We start from the raw sequence: 27261 nt of genomic DNA, 5'->3' as shown, positions 1-27261 counted from the left end.
TATCCTGCATACACACACTCCCACATACACACATGTCTACACACAAACAAGTCCTTACACACGTAACCACCCAGGAGAAGGCGCAGGCTTGGGAGGACATGAGCCGTTTCTAGAAACAACAGCCTCCAATAAGTAGGGTCCTGTCGCAACTCGTGATTGCGAAACACATAATTCGAATTCAAAGTGTCAGAATTCAAATAAATAAATAAATAAATAAATAAATAAATAAATAAATAAATAAATAAATAAATATATATATATATATATATATATATATATATATATATATATATATATATATATATATATATATATATATTAATATCTTTTTTCATTTTAAAGCGAATACTGAGATGTATTTTCATCTTTGTTTTAAAGTTAATAATTTATAATTTTTACAGATTTCTTTGATCACAATATTTTTGCACTTTTGTAACTTTGCCTTGCTTAAAATAAAACTAATTTTAGTCATTTAAAATAATTAGTTATTAAAAACTTAAATAATATTACTGTTAAAAATATTAGATTAATATTGCTTTTTAAAATTTATTTATTTGAAAAGCCAGGGGGTGAAAGTGCCTCCTTTGCAGCCCCTTGCCGTTGCTGCAAGGGAGGCGTACTGCAGCGCCGGAAAGCGTACTAGACATAAACGTGAGATTTCTAAATTTCGTCTTGTATTTGTAACTTTTTCCTATCGGATTAATTAAATTTTATTTTTGAGAGTCAGGGGGTGAAAGTGTACCACCCTGCCGGCAATCATGGACATAAACGTGATAGTAATATCTTTCGTGATTTACTTAGTAGTTTAAGTATTTTGTAGCTTGTCCTGTGCTTAAAATGAATTTAATTTTATTATTTATTCAGCACAAATAATTATTTTAAGAAAGTTAAAAAAAAAAAAAAAAAACATATTTACAAAAAAAAAAAAAAAAAAAATCAAAAACAAGGGGGGGGGGGGGGGCGAGTGCATCCATCACTTGGCACCCTCACTTTTTCAAGGCACGAGCCGCCATTGATGATAGGGATATTTAATTAAAATTTAAGTCACATTATTGGTTGACCAGTCACATAACAGTATTTTGCAGGAACAAGCCATTTCAGAATTCTCAGTGATTTTTAAGAAATTCAGTGTTAAATGATACTGCACCTTTCAAGTGAAGTTTGAAGATTTTAGAATTTTTTAGATTTTAACCTCCAGTCTTGAGGGAAATAAATTTTATAAAGTCTACACGTTTTATTAGTCACTTTTCTAGCTATTCATCAATTAAACTAGTGTATGAAAAAAAAAAAAAAAAAAAAAAAAAAAAACTTTTTTTCTGTTACATGGAGAAAAACACCTGATCTTAGTGTAAAATGATGCGCCGAATTCAAATACGTAAAGTTTTTCTCCATCACCGACAGAATTTTTGTAGCATTTAGACTGAAGTTAGAAAGAAATGCGCATATTCAATGAATCTCAAAATGGATGATGCTGAATTCCTCAGCATGTGTCAAAAATTGGAAGATGCGGGATCCAATAGGGCAATATTAAATGTTGAAAAATGCTAATAGGTTATGGGGCTCTAGGGGGCCCAGAATCAATATAAGCGTACAAAACTAAGTTTGATTTACGGAAGAATTTAATAAAATAGAATTAAAACAAAGCTCAAAAATTTTTGGACCTTTTCCGACTCTGAACCCTCAATCCAGATCCTACCCAAAAACTTCTATTCCTATTCCTATTCAGAGTCACAATTGACTACAACTGTATTTATGTCGAGGACTGCATACTAAGTGCCTTGCCTCCATTATTTTATATACCGATAGATAGCAGCACTATCACCGGATAGAACAGTTAATGAGAATTTAGAACTAGTCCAGGAGCTAATAGCTACCTGGTGCTAGCACCCCCAGAGGTATCGTTTCACTTGGACGACATTGAGACCAAGGCCGATCCAGAAATTTTTTTCGGGAGGGGCCCGGATTAGCACATTGCCCGACACACACACCATATAGTATATATAGACACACCAAACGCATAAAAATGTTAACATAGAAGACTTTTTGTCTCGATTTTTAACGATTCCACTGTTTGGACTGTTGTTATTTTATTTTAATTTCTTATTATTTTTCTTATTCACCTTGTAGTGGTAAGGATAACACGAGGGGTGTCCTTTTAAGTCGGATGTAGAACATCCATAATTTCAGGGGGTCCGGGGGTTTCTCCCCCCGAGAAATTTTTGAAAAAAAAAAATCTGTATTTTGAGGCCTTATATTAGGTAGTTGAAACAACGAAAATATGAAAAAAAAATAGGCAAACAAAGTTTTTTAAAAGTTATACATTCTTTTTCCAATCAAGATCAAACAAAATAAAAATTGCTTGCTCGACAAATCATGGAAATTAATGGACAGAGAGGAGAAAAGAGAAGCACCCCGTCATCTGCTCATATCGACTTTTAGTGAAGTTTGTTTTTGATCACTCCCCCTACCCCCACTTTTTTTCATTAACTGCAATACAGTATGAAAATTGTACAAAATAGTTTAAAAGAAGTAGTGCAGACATGCAGAAAATAAGAACGGAAGGGTAATATTCTGGTCATTTGGACAATTCATACTTTATTTTCTTGATGAGATACAAAATTGAAGAACTTTTCTAGGAATTTCAAAAACTTAAATAATTTTCAGACTCTCGAACAGTTGAAATTATTTGAAGCTCTTATAACTTTGTAAGACACACCCGTTTTAAGTTAATAAATGCAACGAAATATTTCTCGAAACAAACTTTTTTTTTCAATCACAATTAGTGCAGAAAATGAAAAAGAGTAGAGTAAGTGTTATTTTTTTTCTCATACTTAAGGTATTAACAGTATGCCGTAGAAGTAAGAAAAAAAAAAAAAAAAAAAAAAAAAAAAAAAAACAAGCAATAACAAAAGAACTTCCATGATACTGAATTCGGCATTAAATAAATGCAAGACATGAAACATATCAGTAACAAAAATGATCTTGAAAATTATGCTACAAAAACGCGAGAATCGTGATTTTTGCATTTTTTACGCAGGATGTATCAAGGAGCTGAATTTTGCACATCTTGGTAACAAGATACTCGCCTAATTGGAAACTAAGGGCCCAGACTTTGGGGAGTCCCCGACTCGATATCAGTACAGTGTAAGTTTTATAAGAGTTTTAGGGGGAGGAGGGCAGGGTCGTGTATAGAGGGGAGAAGGGACACCTGTTAGTCCGGGCCCGAGCTTAAATGGGGGCCAATATCTTTAAACCTAGGGTTCAAAATATAGGTGAACAATATGGAGGGGGCCCAAAAAAGGTATTTGTAACAGCCCCAAAATTTCTGTGCACGCCCCTGGAGGAGGAAGTGCACGAACCAGACTTTACCAAAACTGACAAAGGGGGGCCTGCCTTGACCCTGGACTGCCCTGAATTGAATTGGGAAAGAGAGCAGGAAGTCCTAATTAAAGGTCTAAATTTCAAGTGTGCCTTGCGGCTAATGAGAAATAGAATTGCTTTTTCTGTATTTCTTCAAAATATTATAAATCTCGAATAGTAGCAAAATTAAGAATAAAAAAAACTTCGTTATTCTCCTTTTCTGACATTAGGAATTAAAAAAAAACCTTCTTCTGTTTTACGGTACAAAACATTTCGGCTTTCGGGGGGGGGGGGCGGGCCCCGTCAGGCCCCCCCTCTGGATACGGCCCTGATTGAGACCACGAGCATATTTAACGTCGCCCAGTCCCCTTTAATGACGACGGTGGATCTTCGACCATCGAGGTTCAAATTCAGGACCCTCCGGCCCCGAATCCGACACTACCGATCGGGCTACCACGGCCCCAAAAACCTCTCTTGACTGTCTTTTTCTGTGCTCCGGTGCGGTCAGGATTTTTCCCTCTTCTTCCTTTTCTTTCAGGGATTTCCACTTCTCTTCGTGGCAGGAGGCCTGGGAGGAAAATATGATACTTTTTGCAGCGAGTCAAGGTTTGGTTTTCAGAGTGACGTTTTTGACCCGCAGTGACGTCAGTTGAAAACTGTCCATTTCAACCCGGAGTGGGCGGTTATGAGACAAATGCTCCAACTATGTATACTGGAGAGTAGGAGCTCTTCATCCATTTCTCTGTTCTAAGCCTTGCGCGTTGGCGTCTAATAAAATGAAATGAAATGAAACAAGTAGTTGCGGTTTACATGGCGAAACAGTGGTTTGGTGATGACTGTAAAGTGTAAACATGCGACAAACAGGTGTCATGTTATGCATAGAAAAGCATCTTTACATGTACTGCTCTCAATTCAGTTGAATTCCGTTCAAATAAAAAATGTCGTCTCCCATACTTTCTTTTAAAACGTTTGTATTCTTATGATAGTAAGATCTCTCAAAATATATTTTTGCAGTGCACATTTTCAAATTTACTATGAATGGAGATATTGAACTGTACATTAGGCAGAAATGCCCATGGACAAAACTTCCACCTTCTGTTAAGCAGGTTAGTATGTGTAAATAAGTTGGTGGAATTGATAGCAGCTTATAAAGCTATGTGATCGCGTCCGAGTATTGAAGGTTTTTGCCATGATATTAGTTTTTTTCGGTCTACTCTGTGTCCGTAAATCTTTCATCGTGTATGGGATTAATTATGCTTTTTGCAAAACTAAATTTCGTAGTGGAGTTCATTTTTTGTACTTATCATTTTTCAATGATATTTATATTGATTAGATATTGAGCAATTAATTTATGATTGGGCGTAGCCAGAGGAGGTTCATCTGCCCCTCCCTAAATTCGTGCATGTTTAGTTCATAATATTTCACTAGATGTTTTTTGCAAACTTAAATTAGTATTTTTCTTCTGCATGAATTTTTTTCTTCATTCACTTGAACCCTATTTTCCCAATCTTACATTAATTCCCCATAATTACTGACAAAAGAGACTAAGAAAGGGTGCTACAAAATAGAGCAGATGAAATAATACAAAGGATGATTATTTGCTAAATGTTCTTTATATCCTTAAAAAAACTTTTAGCTTGAGTTGAATGTCACACATGTTGGATTGTTGGATGCTTTCTCCTGTCTTACATTCCCACTAAGACTCGAGGTCCAATAAAACAGCAATTCTTATTTTAAATATTTATATGTTTTTATTTATATTGCTGACAAGCTGGGTTCACCTTTTTATGTTTTCATTTTTCTTCTTTTCTTAGTTATTTGTCCACTTATTCTGTCATAGAAATAATAAAAAGTAAAAACACATAAAAATACTATCCTGGACACAATGGGTGCATTCAAATAGAGCAGTGGTGCCCAGTCTACGTCCCGTGTGCCAAATGTGGCCCGCGAAACAGATCCTTGTCCCCTGTGGCCTGTTTTGTTTAATATTATGAATCGAAAATCACATTTTGAAACCTTTCAAAACAACTGTGATACAGACTGCTACAAGCCAGTAACAATCCCCGTTGAGTTGCAGCCAATAATGACCTTCCACTAGATCTGGGTGATATCAGAATTTTTATAACGCAATGTATCACTTTCAAAATATTGATATTTTCGATATATCAATACATTTAGGTCGTTAAATTCAACATTTTATAGGGGGTGTAAAGCCTATTATATAAGTATCTGCAACAGAGAAAAAACATAGGCCATCTTGGTGAATGAATATTTTAGTAATTTATTCTAATAATATAGCTACAGCAGAGGGATTCTCATGTGTTTGTATCAGAGGGGGGAGGGGGGATCATGAGGCAGATTATACCACAGAAACGTTTGGAGAAATTACATTAGAAGAATTTAAGTCTTTTTATTAGTGGGGGTCGCAATTTTTGAGGGAAAAGGAGACTTGGTAAAATTGAGGGGGGGGGGGGTATCATCCTAGTCAGAGGAGATGGACACCCTTAGTTACATCATCTGCATATTAAGATATGCTGCAGAGAAAGGCCATTGGATATCTTGAAAAGAAAATATTCCATCGGTTTATTCAAATAATAATAGCTAAAGCAGACGTCTTGATGCTTAGTATACAATTGAAATTATCAGAACAGTTATTTTAAAAGTAGTTTAGTCTCTTCAATAAAAGGTTGCGTTTTGGGGGAAGCGTGATAAATTTGAGGGGGGGGGGGATTTATGCGAATAATGATAGCAATATATAATAACAGCCCTTGCAGGGGAGAGGGAGGTCATGACGCAGACAATGCCATTAAATTTTTTACAGAAGGATTTTAATTCATTAAATGATGGTAACGTTTTTCTTTTTGTTTGTTGGGGGCTGAGGGTGATAAAATTGAGGGGAGCCACCACACTTGAGGAGGGAAATTGGCACCCCAGCTACATCACATACATTATAAGATCTGCAGTACAGAAAAGTCATTGAACATCTTGATTAGCAAATGTTCTAGCAATTTAGGCGAATAATAATGCCTAGAGCAGGGTACACATTCGGTGTGGGGGGGGGGGGGGGCAGGGTCTTGAAGTTGACTATGCCATTGAAATTATCAGGGAACTTATTTTAAGACTATTTTTTGTCACTTAAGTTGGGACTCTTGTTTTTTTTTTTGGTCGGGGGGGGGGGGGGGGTGCTCGGCAAAATTAAAATGGGGGTGCCATTGCACGTATTAGGGATTGGCAGCCCTGGCATCATGATCTATATATTAAGATCTTCTATAAAGAAAAACCTACAAAAATCTTCAAATGTAAATATTAGTAATTATTCTAATGATAAAGCTGGGGTGCACGTTTGAAGGGGTGGGGCAAGAGGCTGATTACCACTGAAGCTATGAGCGAAGTTATTTTTAAAGGATTTTAAACTCTCTTCACTAGCGGAGCCCGTTTTTCCGAGGGGGATGACAACGCTCAGTACTATTGAGGGGTGTTGTTTCAGTTGGGGGGATGTGCTTCCCTAACTATATTATTTGTATATTGAGATCTGCGATGGAGGGACGCTATTAGACATTTTGAAAGCTAAATATTAAAGTAGTTTATCCGAATAATAATGACTAAAGCAGGGATATGCCCATGGTGGCCGGGGTATGAGGCAGATTGTGTAACGTAAAGAATCAGAGATGTTATTTCAAAAGGCTGTAGCCTCTTTTTTTTGAAGCTCCTGTTTTTTTTTGGGGGGGGGGGAAGTTTGGTAAAATTGAGGGGGGCAACGCACTTGGGGAAAATTGGCACTCCTAGCTACATGATCTGCAGTAGAGAAAAGTCATCCTAAATCTTGATCCGTAAATATTTCAGTAATTTATTCTAATAATAATAGCTAAAGCAGAAGTGCTCTTCCCCTTAAGGGGGGGGGACATGAGACAGACTTTACCACTGAAATAATTAATGAAGGTTTTTTAAACAGATTTTAGTCTCTTTAATGAGGTGTCATGTTTATTTTGGGGGGTGGGGATATTTAAATTGAGGAGGCCATCTTTGGGGGGAGGGGTGGCACTTGGACATACATCTATGCATATTAAGATCTGCAATTGATAAAAGCCCTTGGTAAGTAGTATTTCTGTAATTTTTTCAAAAATATTCGCTACAACGACACTCCCCCCGCTCATTTGGTGAGGAGGGTCACAAGCGCAGACCAAATTGTTGAAATTTTACAAAGGGTACTTGAAAATTTTCAAGTCTTTGTGAAACAGATCTCATTATTGGGGAATAACATTTTTAGGAGGGGGGAGGAAGGTGCCATGTAAACTTTTGATGGGGGTAACATCCATATTTAAATCATCTGCACATTAAAATTTTCTTCCTTTACATAATTTGCAAAAACCATACAAATTCAGAAATGCAAGTTTATTCTCGTTTTCAAGGACAATCAATGTTTTTCAGAGAACTGGAAATCCTAATCTACCCCAATTCCACAACCTATGTTTGGTAAGTTGAAAAACCCCAAGTAAGTAAATGCTTAGAACTTTCACAAAGAAACCTATGTCCGTGCAAGCTAGAATTTGCATTTGTATAATCATTTCAACTCCAATTTTGTTTAAGCGTAGAACTTACACAAAAAAACACTATGTCTGCTCATGCATAGAAACTGTCTGGCGACAACAGGGGTATCAAAAGTTTCAGTTTCAATTTTGTTCCATCAGGGCTGTCAGCGATAATGATTTAAAATTGGTATACATACTCGAATTCAGTTTCAAGTGGTGCGGTGTGTTATGAACGCAGTCGATATTTTCCCTCTTAATCTGGGACTTATAAGTTGTATTGGTTCAGCTATGCGGTCCGAAAGGGATGAGTTGCGCTCCCGTTAGTGAGATAAATTTACAACAGAAATAGTCTCATCAGGTTTTTTTCGGTTTTCATTTTTTTAATACAAATATTTCTTTTCAGTATGTTTCGCAAACCTTTTATTCAGCGTAATATCAATGGTATACGTTTAATTAGAATTATGAATTGTGTTAATGCCTCAATTGGTTAGTTTTTAATTGTTGCATTAAGATGCTTTTTTAACCAACGCACATTCGCTTTTCAGGGCCCACGAGAGGCCATATCAGCCTTTTCAGAAAGTAGGGGCACCTTTCTTAGAAGGGCTCCACATTTGAAAACTTTATAGGGGGTGGGATCCGGAGACCAAACTGACAATGGGCTCACTTTGACCTTCGGCAGTCCTGTTAATTTTCCCTTTTACTAAAATTAAATATTAAATTACTGATTGAAGAATGCAGATAATTTCTTGAAATTTCAAACACTCGTCCATCACACAGAACTATTAAAGATTATGTATTTTTGAGTTAGTATTTCAATTTCTCCATAATTATGTCCCGTATTTCTGTTTCAAACTTTATATTGGACGAATAGAAATCCAAGTATCGTTCCCGCGATAATAGATATACATTGATATATGACGATATATCGGTATATCACTCAGTCCTACCTTCCACTTAACTGCCACTCAACTTTTTCCTTTTCTTTCCTAAATGCAGGCAATTTGTCAAAATGTTACTAATCGGTAGCCAAATGTTCAGAAACGGGTTTCTGGAGAGCAGATACAGACTTCTCATTAATAAAATAACCATCGAGTACTAATGACAGCAGTTCATGTTTAGTAATTTTCTGCCGTTTTACGTGTTATCTATTCTTTTTTGAAAAAATTTTATATTTGCTCTGACTCACTAGATATAATAATATGATGTGCGATCCGTGGGTATAAAAAGGTTGGGTACCACTGAAATAGAGCAACTGGTTTATTCAATTTCTAACCATATAATCCATTGGAACTTCGCCAGGAAAATAGTGTCAAAGATGACTAAGTTTATGTAATTAATTAGCAGTTTAAAGAAAATATTTATTTAACTTCAAGCATTACATGTATTTATTTTTTTGTAACTACTTGAATAATGTCTTTATTATTTGGATTTTAAAATGAATAAATTCATTGTTCCAAAAATATATGTAATTTAAAGATTTTTTAAACCGTTTACTTTAAAATTTATAGTGAAAATGTAAAGTATAAGATATGTGTTAAGGTATATGTACATTAAATATAATATTAAATTTTTATATGCAAATTTAGGTCGAGTGAGATTGAAGTTTTGTAACTTGGCTCATTGTAGCCACCAACAGTATCAAAGTATCCTCTAATTTTTTTGGGTTTTCTGGTGATCTTTTTTTAGTCTTAATAATTATGGGATAGAATTAATACGCGAAGGATGTGACCATTTGACAATGTGTAAATGTAATTAACTCTGCAATTTTAGTTGAATTTTGCTTAGTCCGCTCTTGTTGGTATTACCTTACATTGAAAAATGTACAACAGTTCAGTTTCAGCTATAACATTTCTTTAATGTTTTGTTTTAGGTTCTTGGGGACTCTCAAAAAGAATATGAAAAAATAATTCTTTTATTTAGCGTAAAAAACCAATTGCGTTATCGAGGGAATCTAGGTGAGTTGAAGCTTTAAATTTTATTTTTTGAATCATTTGATCTGTGCATAAAAACTAGTATTAAAAAATATTTTAAAATTAAAATACATTTTTGCTGGTGTATCACCCTCTGTTGTAAACGATGAAAAATATCTATCTACATCAGTGGAAGCAATTCAAAACATTATTTAGCACAAGCAGTAACGTTTAATTTATGTATTCATTGTTTAGATATTTGCAAATCAATTGTTTTACTTAAACAAGCCATACTTGTTTAATGAAATTATTACCAAGTGTTTGACATCTCAAAATACTTTGGGGTAAATAATGTAAGTCTAATTCTTGCCTAAGTGTTTCTTCGGGGAGAGTTATTGTGTACAAAATTCATCAAAATCTTTAGACAAACGTGAGTTAAGCTGTTAGATTTGCACCAATTGCCACTCAATTGCTCTCAAAACCAGCCTTAGCAAAATTTTGTACTTTTTTTTCTCTTTCATTTTTTTGCTGCCGCTAAAAATTCTGTGACTTATTTGTCTTTAGTTGTTTTTTTTTTGCCCCCCCCCCCACTTTTCAATCCCAGTCCCCACCTCTGATCTACATATATGCGGGATGATTCTTAATTGCTTTTACTAAGTAAGACGTATGATAGTACCCATTGAGATGATCAACAAGTACATCAGAACATTGGGGCACATTCCTCTCTGAGTGGCAGAAAAGAGGAACATTAGAGTTCAAACCTGAACTCATAACAGTGTTGGGAAAACGAATGAATGATACCAAAAGTTGTAATTCCAGATTTATCATTTTTTAGTGAACAACTCATATCAAGTACTTAAAATGCTGACCTCGCATGTCATTGCACAGGACCTAGGAAGGAACAACTGGCAAACATTTTTGAAGATTCCTAATGCCATGTTTTTCTCAGATTCTAACTAAGAGTATAAGGCTGCTTCTTCTCAGTGGAAATTTGCATGCAGTTAATTCTTGATAATATTATGAAATATGTTACATAGGTAGGAACAAAAGGACAACAAAGGTAATTATTTGTAATACTTCATCTCACATGTTCCATTTCTACATTGCTCCTTGTCTGCCTGTCAGAATGGGATGCAACCATATATTCCTTTGGTAATTATTGATGGGTAATATGGTAATTATTGGTTATCTTAAAAGAAATAAAATCACCTTATATCTATACATATAATATTATAAATATGAAAACACTTTCAAAGTTACAAAAATAATAAGCCCAAATCTTAAAGATGTGCCAACCAAATAAGCTAAGTATAAATAGCATTTTAAAGAAAGAAACCATCTTTTTTTGAACCAAAATTAAGAAAGCAATACGAAGTAAATTTAAAGCTAAAGTGAAAGTGATGGAGCCAGTACTCATCAGCAGTGGAAATTCCATCTAATGATTGAAAAATCAAAACATTTTAGTGCCACAGACTACAAGAGGAATGTACAAGTACCAAAAATCAGTACCCAGAATAGCACTGGGCAAACACACCAACTGCTATGCTGCAAACAAAGGAATAAACAGAAGCTTATACCTAAAATTAAAGCAAGGGATTTTGTCTATGTTATTAGAAGCCAAGAGGCTATCAATAATAATACTCCACTGGACCAACGAGCACATACAATATAAATGCAAAATCTTACCCTAAATTCCGAGTAAACAAAACAATTCTGAAATCAACCAGTAGAGTTTTGATCTAGTCGTATTAAAAAAAATCATAACTATCATTAAAAAAAGTTAGAATCTGATAAATGATGTTTATGGGTTTTTTAATACAACTGGATCAAAACTCTATATGTTGACTTCTGAATTGTTTTGTTCACTCGGAATTCAAGATAAGATTTTACATTTATATTGTAAGTGCTGGTTGGTCCAGTGGAATGTTATTATTGATATCCTCTAATAACATAGATGAAACCCCCAGCTTTTATTTTAGGTATAAGCTTCCGTTGATTCGTTTGCAGTTTAGCTGGTGGTGAATGCTATTCTGTGTACAGATTTTCGTTGCTGATACATTCCTCTGTTAGTCTGTAGCACTAACTTTTTTTTTGCTTTTTCAACCATAAGATGAAGTGATACTGATGATATACTGGTTTCATTTCTTTAACTTTAGTCTTCTATTTACTTTGTATTTCTAACTTAATTTTTGCTCAATTTATATTGTTTCTTTCTTTAAAATGCTATATATATATATATATATAATTAAATGATTTATATATATCCAATAGAAAATATTTATGTTATGCTTATATATATATGTAGACCTTTATGATAAGAATATATTTAGATCAATAAACTGAAATTTTTTTTTCTACTTACATTTTTTTCTATTTAATAACTGATTCGCTTTAAAATTTGAGAAAAGATTTGTCTGCTTCAGATTCTTTGCTTTTCTGAACAAACTTTTATTTCTAGTTCAACTTTAAGCCGCAAAAATTCATTCTTAATGTCGTTATCATCAGTGCAATTTTGGAGTACCTGCAAATCCTATTAATTGATGAGCCTATCTATCACCTGTTCAAAGGAACTAAAAATAGATTCTGTCTGCTAAAATGACCTAGGAATGCCCCTGTTCTATTCCCAAGCAATAACTAAATTTCAAGAACAATCTTTTGAAAAACTACTTGATTTTATCAACCTCTGGCAATAACGAACGTGCTCCTAACTTGCGACAAGATACACATGTGTCACCTTAGCTTCCCAAGGGTGTGAAAATCTATGCCTTCCTTTTTGCAATATTTTTGAAGTTCTAAACAGAGGGGCACAAAATTAATCTATTGAAATAGCCTAGAAAAATAGATTTTTCCTCCTAAATCAGGTTAATTTCTACTTGCAAACAAGAGAAGACAGTGAGATGTCCAGACTAGAATATTTTATTGCTTTCCTTTCATTATCTCTCTTTTGGCTTTCTCTTATTATCCACTCTGCGGATAATCCGCTCGTGGATAATTGGGAGTTTACTGTATAGTTGATGTGCTATCAGTATAGTGTATGCAGAGTGTTTGTTTCTAAAGTGTTTCTTGTTCTAATATTAGAAATAATCTATTCAAATAATTTTGTTATTAAACACAAAATTTGCATTTTAGTAAAAAATGTAAAGAAGGATGAAAGAGTCTACTATGAGGAACTTCTTCGATACAGTAGGGAACATTTAATGCTTTATCCGTACCATCTGTCTGACTTCATCGTTACTGGAATGAGAATAACGCCATTTCAGTATTATATATCAATGATGCAGGTATTTATATCAGATTTTGCTTAAAATGTTTTAGTAGTAGTATGAAATAAACATGCTTGCTCTTGATCAAACAGTGGCAGATATATGTTTTAATTCTAAAAATGGGCCAATACAGGTGCAGATATAGAATTTTGCTAAAAAAGAGCAAGTTCAGTGTAGGATCGCCCCCCACCCCCCCTCTGGCTGGGTTGCAAAAACTTCTTGGTCCACTCTGCCTTTCCCATGCATCCAGCCAAACAAGATGTTTGTTTACAAGAATTATTACCATATATGTATATATTTAGCTACTATATGATTTTTTTTAAATAATTTTTTTATATTTGCAATTACTACATAATTTTAAACAACTTTGGATCAAAATTTGAAGTTGGATGAATGATTCTGTTTTGATGATTGCAGATTGAAATTTGCTCTCCATCTCTTGCGCCTTACCTAAATACATCTTCTGCACATTCAGAATCCTTTCAATTGCCTGAGTGTTATATGGGAATTTTAATACTGCAAACTTTGGCAATTGTATAGCTTTCAAAAATGCCAAAATATCCTTGTTTTTTGCATCTTGAAGGAGAAAGAAATAAATACGCTGAGCAGTTGGTTATGTCTTATAATTCAAAGCTTCAAAACGTAATATTGTTGGACAGCAGCTAAAAAATTTTTCGAATACTGATCTCTTGACTTAACCTTCCAAGCAGCGGCCATATTTTTCTAGAATTTCTGATTTGTGTCACCACCAAAATACCAGGTGAACCCACAAAGAGTCAGTCTTTTCTCAAACGAATTTTACCCCCCTCGTAATCCGCAGTGGGTGGAGAGTTCCTTTTGCTACATTAGGGACAAGTGACACTGAGTGACAGCACACCTGCTCATCAAACTAGTACAAAAGAGAATCTGTGGAATGTAGTTTCCTGCCTAGTTGCAACTTACAACCTATTAGTTCAACAAAAAAGGGGGAAAAATATGAATCTTATTTGAAAGCATAAGGATAGTTCGTTTTTCTTCTAAATTAGAATGTATATCTCCTAAATAATGAGATAAGGGAACGCATATTTTTACGCAACATTTTATTGAACTGATCGTACATATATTTATGTATTGAGAACAAGTATGACTTTAATTTCTGTCCATTAGGTATGTTTATACGATATAAGTGACTTTTTTTAACTTTAATATCTTTAATTAGACTTAAACTGGCTTAAATTAAAAACATTTGATGACTAACTTCTCTAAAATACCTCAAACAATTGATAAAAGAATAATATTCAATAGTTATTTTTAATAATTCAAGTTTTTTTTTGTTTCACCCAGGAAAGCTTCCAATGTTTGACTGTTCTGAGTAATCTTTTGTCTGATAGTCTCTTTGAAAAGATCAAAAATGTCTTTTTATACTGTCCTGTCTGTCCTTGATGATGCTCTTATCCTAATATCGGCACTCTTTTAACTTTATTCCATACACTTCACTAGTACCTTCAAAATAATCAGAAAAATGGTATAAAACATTGTGTGAGTAACCACACTACATACTCAAATAATATGTAATGTCTCGTCAGCTTATGTTATGAGCGAGTGCGATTAAGTTTTAAGGCCTTCAAATGCCTTTTTACACCAGACCTTTTCTAAAGCTTCATTTTTTTTTGTGTTGTATATGCACCAAATCTATGCTTTTTACATGCGAATGAAATGAGCTTACATAAAAATATCGTTGCTATTAAACAATATTCTGGCTAATACAATAAGTATGCCAATGAATTCAATTTTGGCAAAAAAAAAAAAAATAATAATAATAATAAAATGTAAAAAAGGATATATAACCTTATATATAGCCTTAATATATAACCTTAAATTCAAACGGTGTGAAGCTTTACGTTTTCTACGAAGCTAGACATTTTTAGAAAATATTCATGTTAGTTTCCACTTGTAAAGAAACTAAATTACAGAAACTAAAAACCATCACGTTATAAATAAAATGTTTTCATTTGTGCGATAAGTAAAATAAGCAGACACGTGTTTCCGCATTCCAAGGAGCCTATTCTTTAATCAAGTAAACAGAGCCTGATTACTGCAGGGGCATGCAGGGCATAGGCCCCTCCTCTTACATTTTAGTGTAGGGTGACTAAATATCCTTAATTTATTATGCTAATTAAAAAGAAATAATGATTTCACTCAGATTCTAAAGTACAATGATGTCATTGATATTTTCGCAAATGGAGGAGACAAGAGCAAAATCTTTTTATTTGTTAATAAAAATTCCCTTTAAAAAATTGATATATTTGCAAATCTCAAAACCACTCCAAGTTTAGTCTGTATTTACTATTAAAAGTTATATCATAATACCTTTGTGTTGTTGTTGTTGTTGTTGTTGCTTGTCCCACTTGGCAGACAGAAACATCCTACCAAGTCCATGAAGCCGTGCAAACAAAGTCCCTCCAAAACAGCAGAAGGGTCGGAATACAGCTGATTCAGGTCACAGCCCATGCAAGAGAAAATATGGGCGGGAGCAGCCTGAGTCAAATTGCATTTTGGGCACTAGGGAAAAACCTTAATACCAGCCACATGTCGCTGTGCTCGAATGTGTCCACTTCTCAGTCGGGCTAGGACGGTTTGTTGTTCTCTACTACTTGCCCGAAGTAAAGCAGCGCCAGGGCGGGATGCTTTGTACCATTCATGAATAGGGGGCTGTCTCCAAGAGGAACTGATGCTTTGCTTAACACGGGTTGCAATTTCTGAAAAAGAAAGGCATCCGTTATGGGGAGAGATCTCTCGGCTCCCCTGATGAGCCAGCCCATCAGCAATGTCATTTCCAAATACATCAACATGTGACGGTATCCATTGAAAAGTAATGGTGAGACGTTTACTCAAGTGTTCTAGATGTTGGATTATGTTCAGAGTCGTTTTGTCACCTTGTTTCCACCATTCAGACAGATGCTGAATAGAGCTTCGGCCATCACTCAAGATCCAAATATCAGTACTGACACTCTCTATGACGCAATAATTCAGAGCTTCCTCAATAGCTAGAAGTTCGGCCCGGAAGACGGAGCAAAAATTGGGGTTTTTAATACAAATCTTAATGCCGTTTCCTTCTCTGATATAAACACCGCTACCGGAGATAGCGCCATCACCCCTGCTACCGTCAGTATTAATACCTTTGTTATTTATTTTAAACTGGCAAAGTTTAACCTTATCTGATATAATTATCGTATACTATATCTTTTCTATTTTTTAAACGTTGTGATTAAAAGTTTACCACCAAATTTAGCATGGTTGTGTTAATACGCAAGTATCGAAATATTTTATAGCTTCAGAATAAGCGGAAATATAGGGAGGCGGGGGGGGGGGGGGGGGGGGGGGGGGGCAGAATGAATTTCATGCCAAGTGTTTTCTAAAATCTTAGTTGGACCTTAGGGGGCCCCTGAAATACAAACGAGCCCCATGACCACAATCAGAATGATCGGGCTCTGCAAGTAAAATAAAATATATATATATTATGGATAAAAAGGCAGCTGCTGAATGGCACAATTATGATAAAGCTAACATGATGTAAATGCTAGTTTGAATATAAGAATATCAGAGGGTGATTATGATTTAATGTCAATTTTCATTCGATTTAATAATGTTATATATTTTTCCCCAGACGCGTTAGAAATCCTACTTTTCAAATATTGCGTTCTTCTAACGTCTTTGTCTTTGGCACTAATTATAGTTGATTTGAGCGGCTATTTCCAGCTATTCAAAATTGGAATGAAAAGTCGAACTTGATTTTAGAGAAACTGCATATGTTCTCAAACGAAAGCAGCCTGCAGGCACTTTTAATAAAAATGCTTTCAGAATTATATGTTGAAAAACGCTTTTGTGTGTGTTCCAAAGCTCTTGGATAATACCAATGTGGGCTAAGAAGAACATAGGTCGAACGCAAAATTACTGTTGATTTTTTTTTCTTTTTTCAATGACCTCACTTATATAGATATTTTTTATTTTTGGATCCGTTTTCTTTTTTGAGTACATTTTGAAGTCTTGAGTCCTCTATTCGTTTAGGGTATGTTTTTTTCTTTAAATCCAAGCTACTTTTTTATTATATGTAATTAATTTATTTCAATTTCAGAAAGTTAAACTATTGCCTCATTTTTATAAGGTTTTTTTTTTGTCATTTTTCATCTAAGTCGAACATTTAAAATTGTTATTGAAATATTATTTCAAAGTCTTTTATCGTTCATATTCAAATATAATTATGAATACTTAAGTAATAAATAATGCTAAGATTAAAATTATTGCTTAATGATAAGTATTTCCTTTTTATTTTAAAGCCATTTTTCATACGTATATTTCTTTAAGTGTATTTTTTGCAATGCTCGCTTTTATGAATATTTTAGATAATCAAAGCGAGATATCGAAGAATGCGTATGAAAATTTTAGTGTTTTATAATCAAACATTGATTTAATGACAAATTAGGGATTATTGTTTGATTTGCTTTCAAAGTATGGTTTCTTCCAAGCATGCCTTCTTTCTACACATAGGATGTCTTCATTCAATACTTTAGTTAGACCATTTGAAATTTAAACGAATGCTTCTGCTGCAATGAAATGGATGCTTGGCAAAAGGTGTTCGCTCTCAAAAAATCTAAGTGACAGAGCAGGTCCTTGTGATTCTTTTAAATGCACCAGAATAAAGGAAAGAAACTGACAGGAAACGGGGCATTGTGATCAGTTCAACAGAAAATGTGCATGTGGTTTAGGCTTACAACTTGAGTGCTGATAAATTACTACTGATGGATTAGGTAGTATGCATCTACTTTTGTCATGTATTGCAGAAACATTCACTGATAACAAACTATGCATTTAGGAGAGGAGGCAAGATTCCATTTCATTCACTGATTATCACGGTTAACTAAGTTTTTTTCTCCCTTTTCTTCTGAGATAAGTTTCGATATTTTTTCAAAAAAAAAAAGTCTTTTTCAAGACTAAGGTCTTCTTAATTGCACTTTATTAGTGGAATATACTGCTCATAATATTCCACTCTGCTGATTTGAGCAAACAACTCTGCTGCATTCCTTTTGAAGAAATGGATTCGGACGAACGTTCAGATAATGAATATTCAGATTCATTCATCCAGTCCTCTGGATTGCTCTCTGATAGTGAAACGGAGGAAGATACATCACTAAATGACGTAAGAGACAGGGTCAGATTAAACAGCCAAGATTTTGCTCCCCCTCCACCACGCTTCCCATTCACTGGAAATCCGGGGACTAAAATATTGCTGCTTCACCGGTTGAAATTCTTTGCGAATTTTTGGATGACGACATTATCAACTATGTATCAATCGAAACGAATCGATATGCACGGGACTTCATTGAAAATAATGAACTGACACCGGGTTCTAGAGTACAGAACTGGAAGGAAACCGACTCGAGTGAAATTAGAGTGTTTCTAGCATTAATTGCTATTACAAGGCATCATGCAACAGCCATTACAAAAATGCCATTGGACAAAAAAATATATATATAAAAACACCCTCTTTTGAAAAAGTTATTTCTGAAAAACGGTTCAGTGCGATTATGAGTTTTTTTCATTTCATGGACAATAATACCATTGATTTAAGAAATCATCCCCAGCCAGGACTTAAAAAAATGTATAAAGTGTACGAATATATTAACAATAAATTTAAATCTGTATATTGTACCCGAAAAAGATGTAGCTGTCGATGAATCCTTACCACTTTATAAAGGAAGACTTGTTTTCAAACAATATTTTAATTCAAATGAATGTTGGATGTTGTATGGTTTTAAATATTTTATTTTTAATGTCGCTCATTCTTTGCTGCATATAAATAATTTATTTCTTGATGCTAATATAATACGGTGCAACGTTTTACGATTCAACAGTGTTATTTTTCATTATTAAATGGAAATTCGAAAAACATAGATTGAAATATAATATAAAATTACAATTTCTCAAACGCAGAATTTTTCAAACGCTCTCACTTCAATCATTGATTAGGAAAATCTTACTTTATCAGAAACGAGTGCCAGTTCATTTTTAGCTCTCTGTTTTGTCTTTAAAATTGTGATACTTGACATGTAAAGTAATATACGTCCCTCGTAAAAATGTTGATTTTTGAGTCAGTAACATTTTTAATTTTTTTTTCTAAGCATTTTTTTACGTCTGACCCATGCTGGTGAAAAAAATAAACTGGCTCGCATCGAAAAGAAATAATTAGTTGTTTAGTTACCAATTAGATTCAGAAATCATTCTAAAGTGATCAAGGAAAATTCGTTCAAATCTTTAACTATATGATGTTTTCATTATATACAGAAGATATGTATTTTTTGTATACTTATAAGTAAGGCTTTTGTTTTTCCTCTGTTTAGTTTCCAGTTTTAGTTTCTCATTATTATTAATATTGTTATTATTTCAGAACTACTAGTTATAGAATTTGAATCTACGTTTAGATTGAAAATTTAAGTTGTTTATTGCAAAATGATATATAGCCAAGACCAGTTACCCCCAAAACTTTGGTCAAAAGAGAGAAACTGAGAAAATATTACGTGTGACGGAAGAGTTGTACCTGTCGCCTAAAATTTTATAATTGTGTATGTACATATAGTCCTCTCCCCCTCCCCCCCACCCCTTTAATACACATTCAAGTTTTATGAAACCTACTTTCCTAATTAAATGAAGTTGTATTTAAACACACGTGGGTATGTTTTAAATGAAATAACAAAATAACGTTAAAAGTACTTAAAAGCGCCATTCATCGTAGTGATATGTTGAGAGAAGCTATATTGGGTCACGTTGGGTCCTGTCAACGCCAGACAGCAACACGCCTCCCATTCAAATTGAAGGAGAGTCTACCACACCTCCTATTACACGCTAGAGTGGCCGAAGGGGAAGCGAAAAATGCCGCTACGAATATATTCGTAGCTTGCCGGTTTCAGTACGAAAAAGTTTCTGAACATATTCGTAGCCTGCCGTTTTTAATATAAAAATATTTCCGAATATATTCGGGCTCGCCGCCAGGAGAGTTAATTATTCATGTGCAAACTAACTTCTTTATATGTTGACAGTTTTCCACTGTGGTGGGCAATCATAAGGTATCAGGGTTGGCGAAATAGACATTGTATCACTGGATCTACAATGTTCATCCAGCAAATGATTTTTAGACTATAAAACAAGTGTAGAGCTCTGTACTTTATGCACGGTTTTAGTTTAATACCTAACCATATAGAATCTTAAATTTTAACGATATAGCATACAAATATCTTTGTCTGATTAGTAGTTCAATTTGATAGAAAATGCACAGTTGTTGGACTCTGCTAGCACGAGAGCACATTAACAAACATCAACGGTTTAAAGATTTTTCGATTTTTGCCATCAAGGTTAGGGTCACCTTTTATTGTTTGTATTTCACTGCTAATATACAATTGAATTCCTTCAAAATTAATAATAGATTATTTTTCTAAGGCAGTTAAAGCTTTCACAGTAATTCCAAGAAGTGTCTCCATGTCACATTGAAGTTGACGAAGGAGGCTTCTCTGAAAAGACAAGATGGATTTATAACAACTTTTTCAAATAGCAATCACCAGTAAAAAGCATGTTTGAAATCATATAGTAATTGTAAATGTAAATATGTTGTAAGTTTGTAAATACTCCAAATAACAATCCTTTTTGGGTGGATAGATGGACACAAAGTGCAGCCACCTCCTCCTGGTGAATTCTGGGTTGTTAATACAATAAAATACCACTTTTTTTAGGAGAAAAGAGCTGCACAAAAAAAAATGTAAAACTGTATTGTAAAAGAAAACATTCAAAAATGTCCAAAAAAGCTAAAAAAAAAAGGTCAAATTTCGGTTGATTTCAAGAAAGCATTTTAATAGCATCAAAATAACATTATTTAACATTTATATTTTCGGAAAAATTTTGAAATTTGACCGCTTTTTATCCTTTTTTTTTTGTTGAAATTTTGAGGCTCATGCCCAATTTAAAGACGTAAACATTTATTTTTTAACTATTTTTTCCAAGTTTAGGTCATCAAGACACAATTTTTTCTTACTATTAGAAGTCACATATCAAAAATACATTTTTTCATCCCACTCTACTGTATACTTAGTAAAATTAACACATGATTAGACCATAATATTATAACTTGACCACAGATATAAGGTGTACAGACTAGAAGCAGAAACAGATAACTTCATTTTGTAATAGATGAGATCAGTGAGATCGCCTTAGCAATAAAACCTTTATTCCTTGTGCGTTTTCTGCTAGTGCAATCTTGCTGATCCTACCTATTACAAAGTGAAATGGTCCGTTTTTACTTCCAGTTCATCTGCGATTTCTCTGTAGTCAAGTTATAAAATAAAGTTTATTATGACCACGCTGTAGTGAATTTAGTTTGATTCGCCCGATTCAGAAAATTTTATTGAAAAGAAATATGCCCATCCTGCAACTTTTGGTGAATATATTTGTTTAAATAATAGTTATCATAAAAAAAATAACTTATGGATTCCTTTGTATAACAAATAGTTCAACAAAATTTCAATTGTAAATTCTTTTTTTTAACACTGGAATTCTAAAGGAAATGTACAATGATCAATAAACATTATTATCTGCATTACATTAGTTAATCAATCAAAGAGCACAAAATTTTTTCGCAGCTCTCCAGCAGTTATTATGTGCTTCTAGTTTTTAAATCAATTACTCAATAATGATATCAGTTGCAGAAAAATATTCTATATAGATACATTATGCAAGTAGGCGGTCTAAGAAAAAAAGTTTGGATTGATTATAGTTAAAATTCACTTCATTGTAGGGTTCATCTTGTGGAGAAAGTGCTCAAAATATCTGTGAAAATGAGAGTTAACGTGTATCATTCAATTATGATTTTTTGAAAATATTGTATATTTTTGTTAAATTTCAGGAGTTACTAGAGCAAGAAAAAAGTTACGATTCTCTTCCAAATTTTACTGCTGCTGATTGTAAGTAGATTATTATTTTTTCCCCTTCAATTATTAAACTGATTTAGTTGGATCAAATTTTTCTGCTGAAATTAGCTGTAATTATTCTTGTGTAAACTGTTGTACAGAAAAGCAGAGGAATGTTGCTTTATGTGATCAGAATTAATTTTATCAGTTTAATATTATTATTTAATGTTGAACTCATAAAACTAGATTATTTGCTATAATCTAAGTCTCAGCTGCTTTAATAAAAAGCATTAAACAGCCATTGTTTTCAGCAATCAAAGCATCCAGTTTTTACGCTCTGTTTTGGTGATAAAACCAAGATACTAGTTCTTGAGTAAGTGGGTCAAACACAAATTAACAAGTTCATCTCCTCATTTTCCCTCTCCATCTTGACTCGCATGTGTTTTAGTAAATGCAATAGAATCTTCCATTCATGGCTGAACTTTCTTATGCTTATGACCCCTTGCCCTCTGCAATGAGAAAAAGTTTTTCTCTTTGTTTATTTTCTTTTATAGCGTAAATATGGAAAGATCTGATGACTTTAATTACAAAAAGTTTAGAACACTTTAATCTGGTGGAACACAGTGGAAAAACTAATTCATTTTCATTAAAATAAATGTATTGAATCTTTAAGAAATTTCAAATTTAAGATACTGCTGCAACTACCAAAAATCGAAGTTGTAATGACAAATTCAAAACCTTTTTTAGGGTTACACACAGGCCTGGATTTACGTACAAGCTAAGCAAGCTATAACTTAGAGCCCCCCCTTTGCTGGGGGCCCTCACATCCTGGAAATTAGTATGATTCGTTTAAAAAAAAATTACTTGGAAAAACAAATTTCATTTTTTAGTGCTTGAAAATTTGGAAAAGTGTGGCTACAAACCATAAATGGGAGGGTTTAGGGAGAAGGAATGCGAATACACGTCAAACTCAGCTCCTTGCTTTATGCTGCACCAAAAATGTAAAAACCATGGTTTTTACATTTTTGAAACATATTACAAATTTTTGTGACTCAAATGTTTCATATCGATGGCTAAGGTGCGTCACCTCATAACTCAATATTAAATATTATAAGTTATGAGGTATCACGCCTTAGCCATCAATATCTTGCTATGAATGTAGTTCGAAATGCAGTTCTTTGGAAATTCTTTTGGTATTGCTTGCTTTTATCTTACTTCTTCTGCATATTGGCAATCTGTTTAGCACAGAAAAAAAAATACACTACCTCTATTCCTTTTCATTTTATGTTCCACTTGCAGCTGAAAAGAAGTTGTCATGAGAAATCTATAGTCTTTTTTCTTTTAAATTTATGATAGCTGTTACTTAGAACAGGAGTAAAAATTTACAATCAAGTACTAAAATATCAGAGACTGGAAAGTACAAATGAAGTGAGAAAAATAATTTTAATCTCATTCTAGAGTCCTTGAAAATAATTAGATAAATCTTTGAAAATCAAAAACAAAGTTGGGCTCCAATTTTATTTGTTATCAAATGTGTAAATTATGAATTTTTCAAATGGGCAGTATGTTACTCTCTATTAGCCTATTTTCTAAATCTGTACACCATTTCTTTTAAAGCATTTTTTACGATTGATCATTTTATGTTTAATTCATTGTTGCATTTTTTGGTTGGTTGGAGGGGTGATTAAAAACAAATTGTACTGAAAGCCAATGTGAGCACGTAACAATGCATTGTCTTTTCTCTTCCCATGCTCTTTCTCTCTGTCAACTGCTGTCAATGATTTGTCAAATCAAAAACAATTCTTTCTGCGCATTTTTAATTTGCAAAAGAGTAGATAACTTTAAAAAAGTTTTGTTTGCCTATTTCTGTCCTGATGTTTTTGTATTTCTACTACATCTTATAAGGCTTCAAAATGCAGAATTTATGTCTATTTTTCAAACTTTCTTCCGGGGGAGAAACCCCCCTGACCAATTGGGAATATTCCATACTTCATTTAAAGGTGATTCCTGGGTCACTCTCTTAATACCATTTCTCCTCTTAAGGCCAATCCAAAAAGGACATCAGGGAAAAAACGATAAAAAAAGTAAAAGTATTACTGTGTGTATCCGAGGAAAGATTCAAACATAGTAAAGGGGAAAAAAATTAAAAATTGTCTCTTACACCACCGAGAGAAACATTGTTCAAACTACAAAAGGGGGCCTCATACCTAAAACAGCTTAGGGCCTTGTTAAGTCTAAATCCAGCCCTGCTTACACAGAAGCATGAAAATCATTCCTTTCTGACCATGCAATGTAATAAACCTGTTTACAGTTGGGCTCATTTATCATCTTTTCCAAACGTTTGTTTCCAAAAAACAAGACAAGACAATCTCAATACTTCTCTCTTAGTAGAGGATTGACTTATATGGTAATATATACAGTGTAGACTGTTCATTAAAATAAACTTTACAAATTTTAAAAAAATATATTTATCTACTGTTGTGCCATTATTTTGAGATTTCTTTGGGATTTATGAAATCAGTTTTCAACAAAATTTGCGGACTGCTTGTATGTTATTTGTAAAGAAAATTTTAAAATGTCTTTAAAAAACTTTATAATAACTCCACCAATCTCAACTGTTATTTATTTATTTGTCTTTACTTTTTTGCAGGTTTAAGGCTTTTGGGTATCGGCCGAAATCAGTACATTGATCTTATGAACCAGTGTCGCTCTTCTAAAGTAATTTTTCAGCTTTAAGTATTTTTTTATATTTCTTAATTCAATAAGATTGATCAATTTTTACTTTTCAATTTAAAATTATTGATTGAAATTTCTTCTATTGAAAAAAATAATAATAAAGAAAGTCTTCATGTTCTGTTATATAAATTTGCAAGAAATGTACTAGCCATTTTCTTTATGAAATTTTACTATTTAATAAGCTAAACCCCAAAAATTGAATTTCTCTGATTTTTGTGTGGATATCTAGCTCTTATACAAGTGTAATTTTTTGGCCTGCATGCAATATAAAAGAGGGAGTAAAGAAGAAGTTTTGTGTGATGTACATTAAATTTATGTTTTTCCGAACATTTATGAAGATTATTGAACTCAATCTTTTTGTTACTGAATTATTTATTTAAAAATTTAGACATGATTAAGTTAAATTCTCAAGTTTTTCACTGTATTGCATGTATCATTTTTAATCTATTGTATTTATCACTTTTTATTAGTTCTTTACATGCTTTGAAATTCATCATATTTTTACATGTATCTCTTGTCAAGGAAATTTTTTCAAGTAATTTGTAAATGTTTTCTTCATTGTGAAATGCCATGTACTGTGCAGTAAGTTACTGTCCCTGAGGCAAGGCTAAGGCACCTACATGCAATATACCAGTGGGCTGTCTGGTATATTGTGTGTTGTCATGTACTGTGTTTTCTTTGACACTAAATAATAACTTAAAATGAATGGAAAAGTTTAATTTATTAAAATGAGTACTATTAAGAAAGTTTGTTTGTATACTTGATAAGCAAATCTTTACAAAAAAATAATAATTCACAGAAATTCTTTGGTGTACGACGTAAACCAGTTCGGGAATTGCTTCCGTCTAAGCCAGTGTCAACATTTCAGATTGAGCCTTGGTGGATGGTTTTTGTAGGATATGTTACTGAAGATGATATTAAGGTATTGTGTATTTTAAATGAAAATTAATTTTGGTTTTTGAAATAGATATCTGTAAAATGTTTAAAATGTCTTTTAGTACAGTTTTGATTTTATTCATATTCTAATTTTTGAGTTTGAAACAACAGAAGTATTTCAAAGAATATATTACAATTGAGTCTATTAAATAAGTTTTTGAATTCCTTTATACGCAATTTTATCATTACTTGTTGTAAAAATTTTTATTTTGAAAAAACAAAGCATACTCACATATGCATATTAAAAACATGCTTCTTAAATGTACTTTTTAAAATGAGTTTTTAGTTAAGAAGTGTGAAATTTCAACAACAAAGAAAATAAAAAATAATGCATGTATTGGGGGGTTAGCACAGATCTCTTATTTCCCTAAATCAGGGTTCACACTAAGGTGGAATTTCCCACCCTGACCAAAATTTTAAGTTGTATGTTTTAGAATTAAAGTGTTTTTTTTTTTTTTTTTTTTGAAGATTACTATATGTCTTTAACATTTTAGACAAATATTTATTTGAAAAAGATAATGCATGTCATATGGAACACAAGTTGTCTAATGAGCAAAATGCTGACAACAGAAATAAACAACCTATAAAAACATGTATAAAACAAATGTAACAGCCTCTGATCTAACAGGAAACAACTTCGGAAATTTAGTTTATCTGCACTTCGCTGCAGAAAATACTTTGCTTCTGCAGCTTCTATCTGAGAACTCTGTCTGTAAAACTAGATATATTAAATATGGGCTGCCATAGGCAAATATAAAGACACCTACTCAAAATGTACCAATTACATTTATCCTTCTGTATAAAATACTGTTCTCCTAAACTACTTTCTTCTATTAGGACATCTCGGATTGCTCATATTTAACTGGTATTGGATGATCCATGCTCACATAACCTATTAAAAAACTAAAAATCAAACTTCCTCTGTTCATTTGTATGTTAAAATTATGACTTTATGTGATTATTGCATCAATTATTGCTACAGTTTTACAAACAAATCAAAATATGACAGAAAAGCAATCAAGTATGAAATCTTGAGAATTCAATTCAGCGGTGAAAATGATCAAAATGTCCCTATAGCTTCCACATTAAGACAATTAAGAGTTGGCCAGATTGTTTTAGAAAAACAGACGGATAATGAAACTGATGAGTTAAAAGAAGAATACTTTGATATTGAACCACATCCTAAAAAATTCTGGAATGAGGATTGCATTGAAAGTCTTGCAGACTTACAGTATTGTCCGTTTTTCACTTGACTCCGCCTTCAGTACATGTTATCTGATGATTCTATTTCGCTGTTTTCAGTAGAAGGCATATTCCAATCATAGCTTTTTGTCATAAAACCAGCAGTTTTTAAAATCTATGAATAACAAAAGTAGCAACAGACAAGTGAAGCAAGTGATATAAAGGACACTAAGACTTTTTTGCACATTTATATGCAGCCCAAGGTTAAGGTTGTCTAGTTAATTCATCTACAAGCACAGGGATATGTTTACTGATCACCCCTGTGTGAAATTGAATTCTGCGTTCAAGAAGGCGGGGGCCAAGTGCCCTCTCATGGAAAACGGACAATACAACACTATTCCGGTAACTTCAAAAA

At 33.3% G+C, this 27261-nt stretch overlaps 1 protein-coding gene across 1 annotated transcript in view; it reads left to right on the top strand.

Annotated features, from left to right (window-relative positions):
• The first annotated feature begins 4148 nt into the window (after positions 1–4148).
• LOC129218316 (protein FAM91A1-like) overlaps positions 4149–27261 on the top strand; it is a 78855-nt gene continuing 55742 nt past the window's right edge. Inside the window, exons 1-6 of the mRNA XM_054852552.1 lie at positions 4149–4466; positions 9760–9844; positions 12929–13080; positions 21989–22046; positions 24643–24710; positions 25528–25650. Coding sequence (XP_054708527.1) covers positions 4395–4466; positions 9760–9844; positions 12929–13080; positions 21989–22046; positions 24643–24710; positions 25528–25650 — 558 coding nt within the window. The 5' untranslated portion in view covers positions 4149–4394. The remainder of the gene's footprint in view (positions 4467–9759; positions 9845–12928; positions 13081–21988; positions 22047–24642; positions 24711–25527; positions 25651–27261) is intronic.

Source organism: Uloborus diversus, chromosome 3, assembly GCF_026930045.1.
Source record: "Uloborus diversus isolate 005 chromosome 3, Udiv.v.3.1, whole genome shotgun sequence".
NCBI classification, from domain to species: Eukaryota; Metazoa; Arthropoda; class Arachnida; order Araneae; family Uloboridae; genus Uloborus; species Uloborus diversus.
The sequence above is the reverse complement of the archived record's forward strand: the minus strand, read 5'-3'. Positions and strand labels throughout refer to the sequence as shown.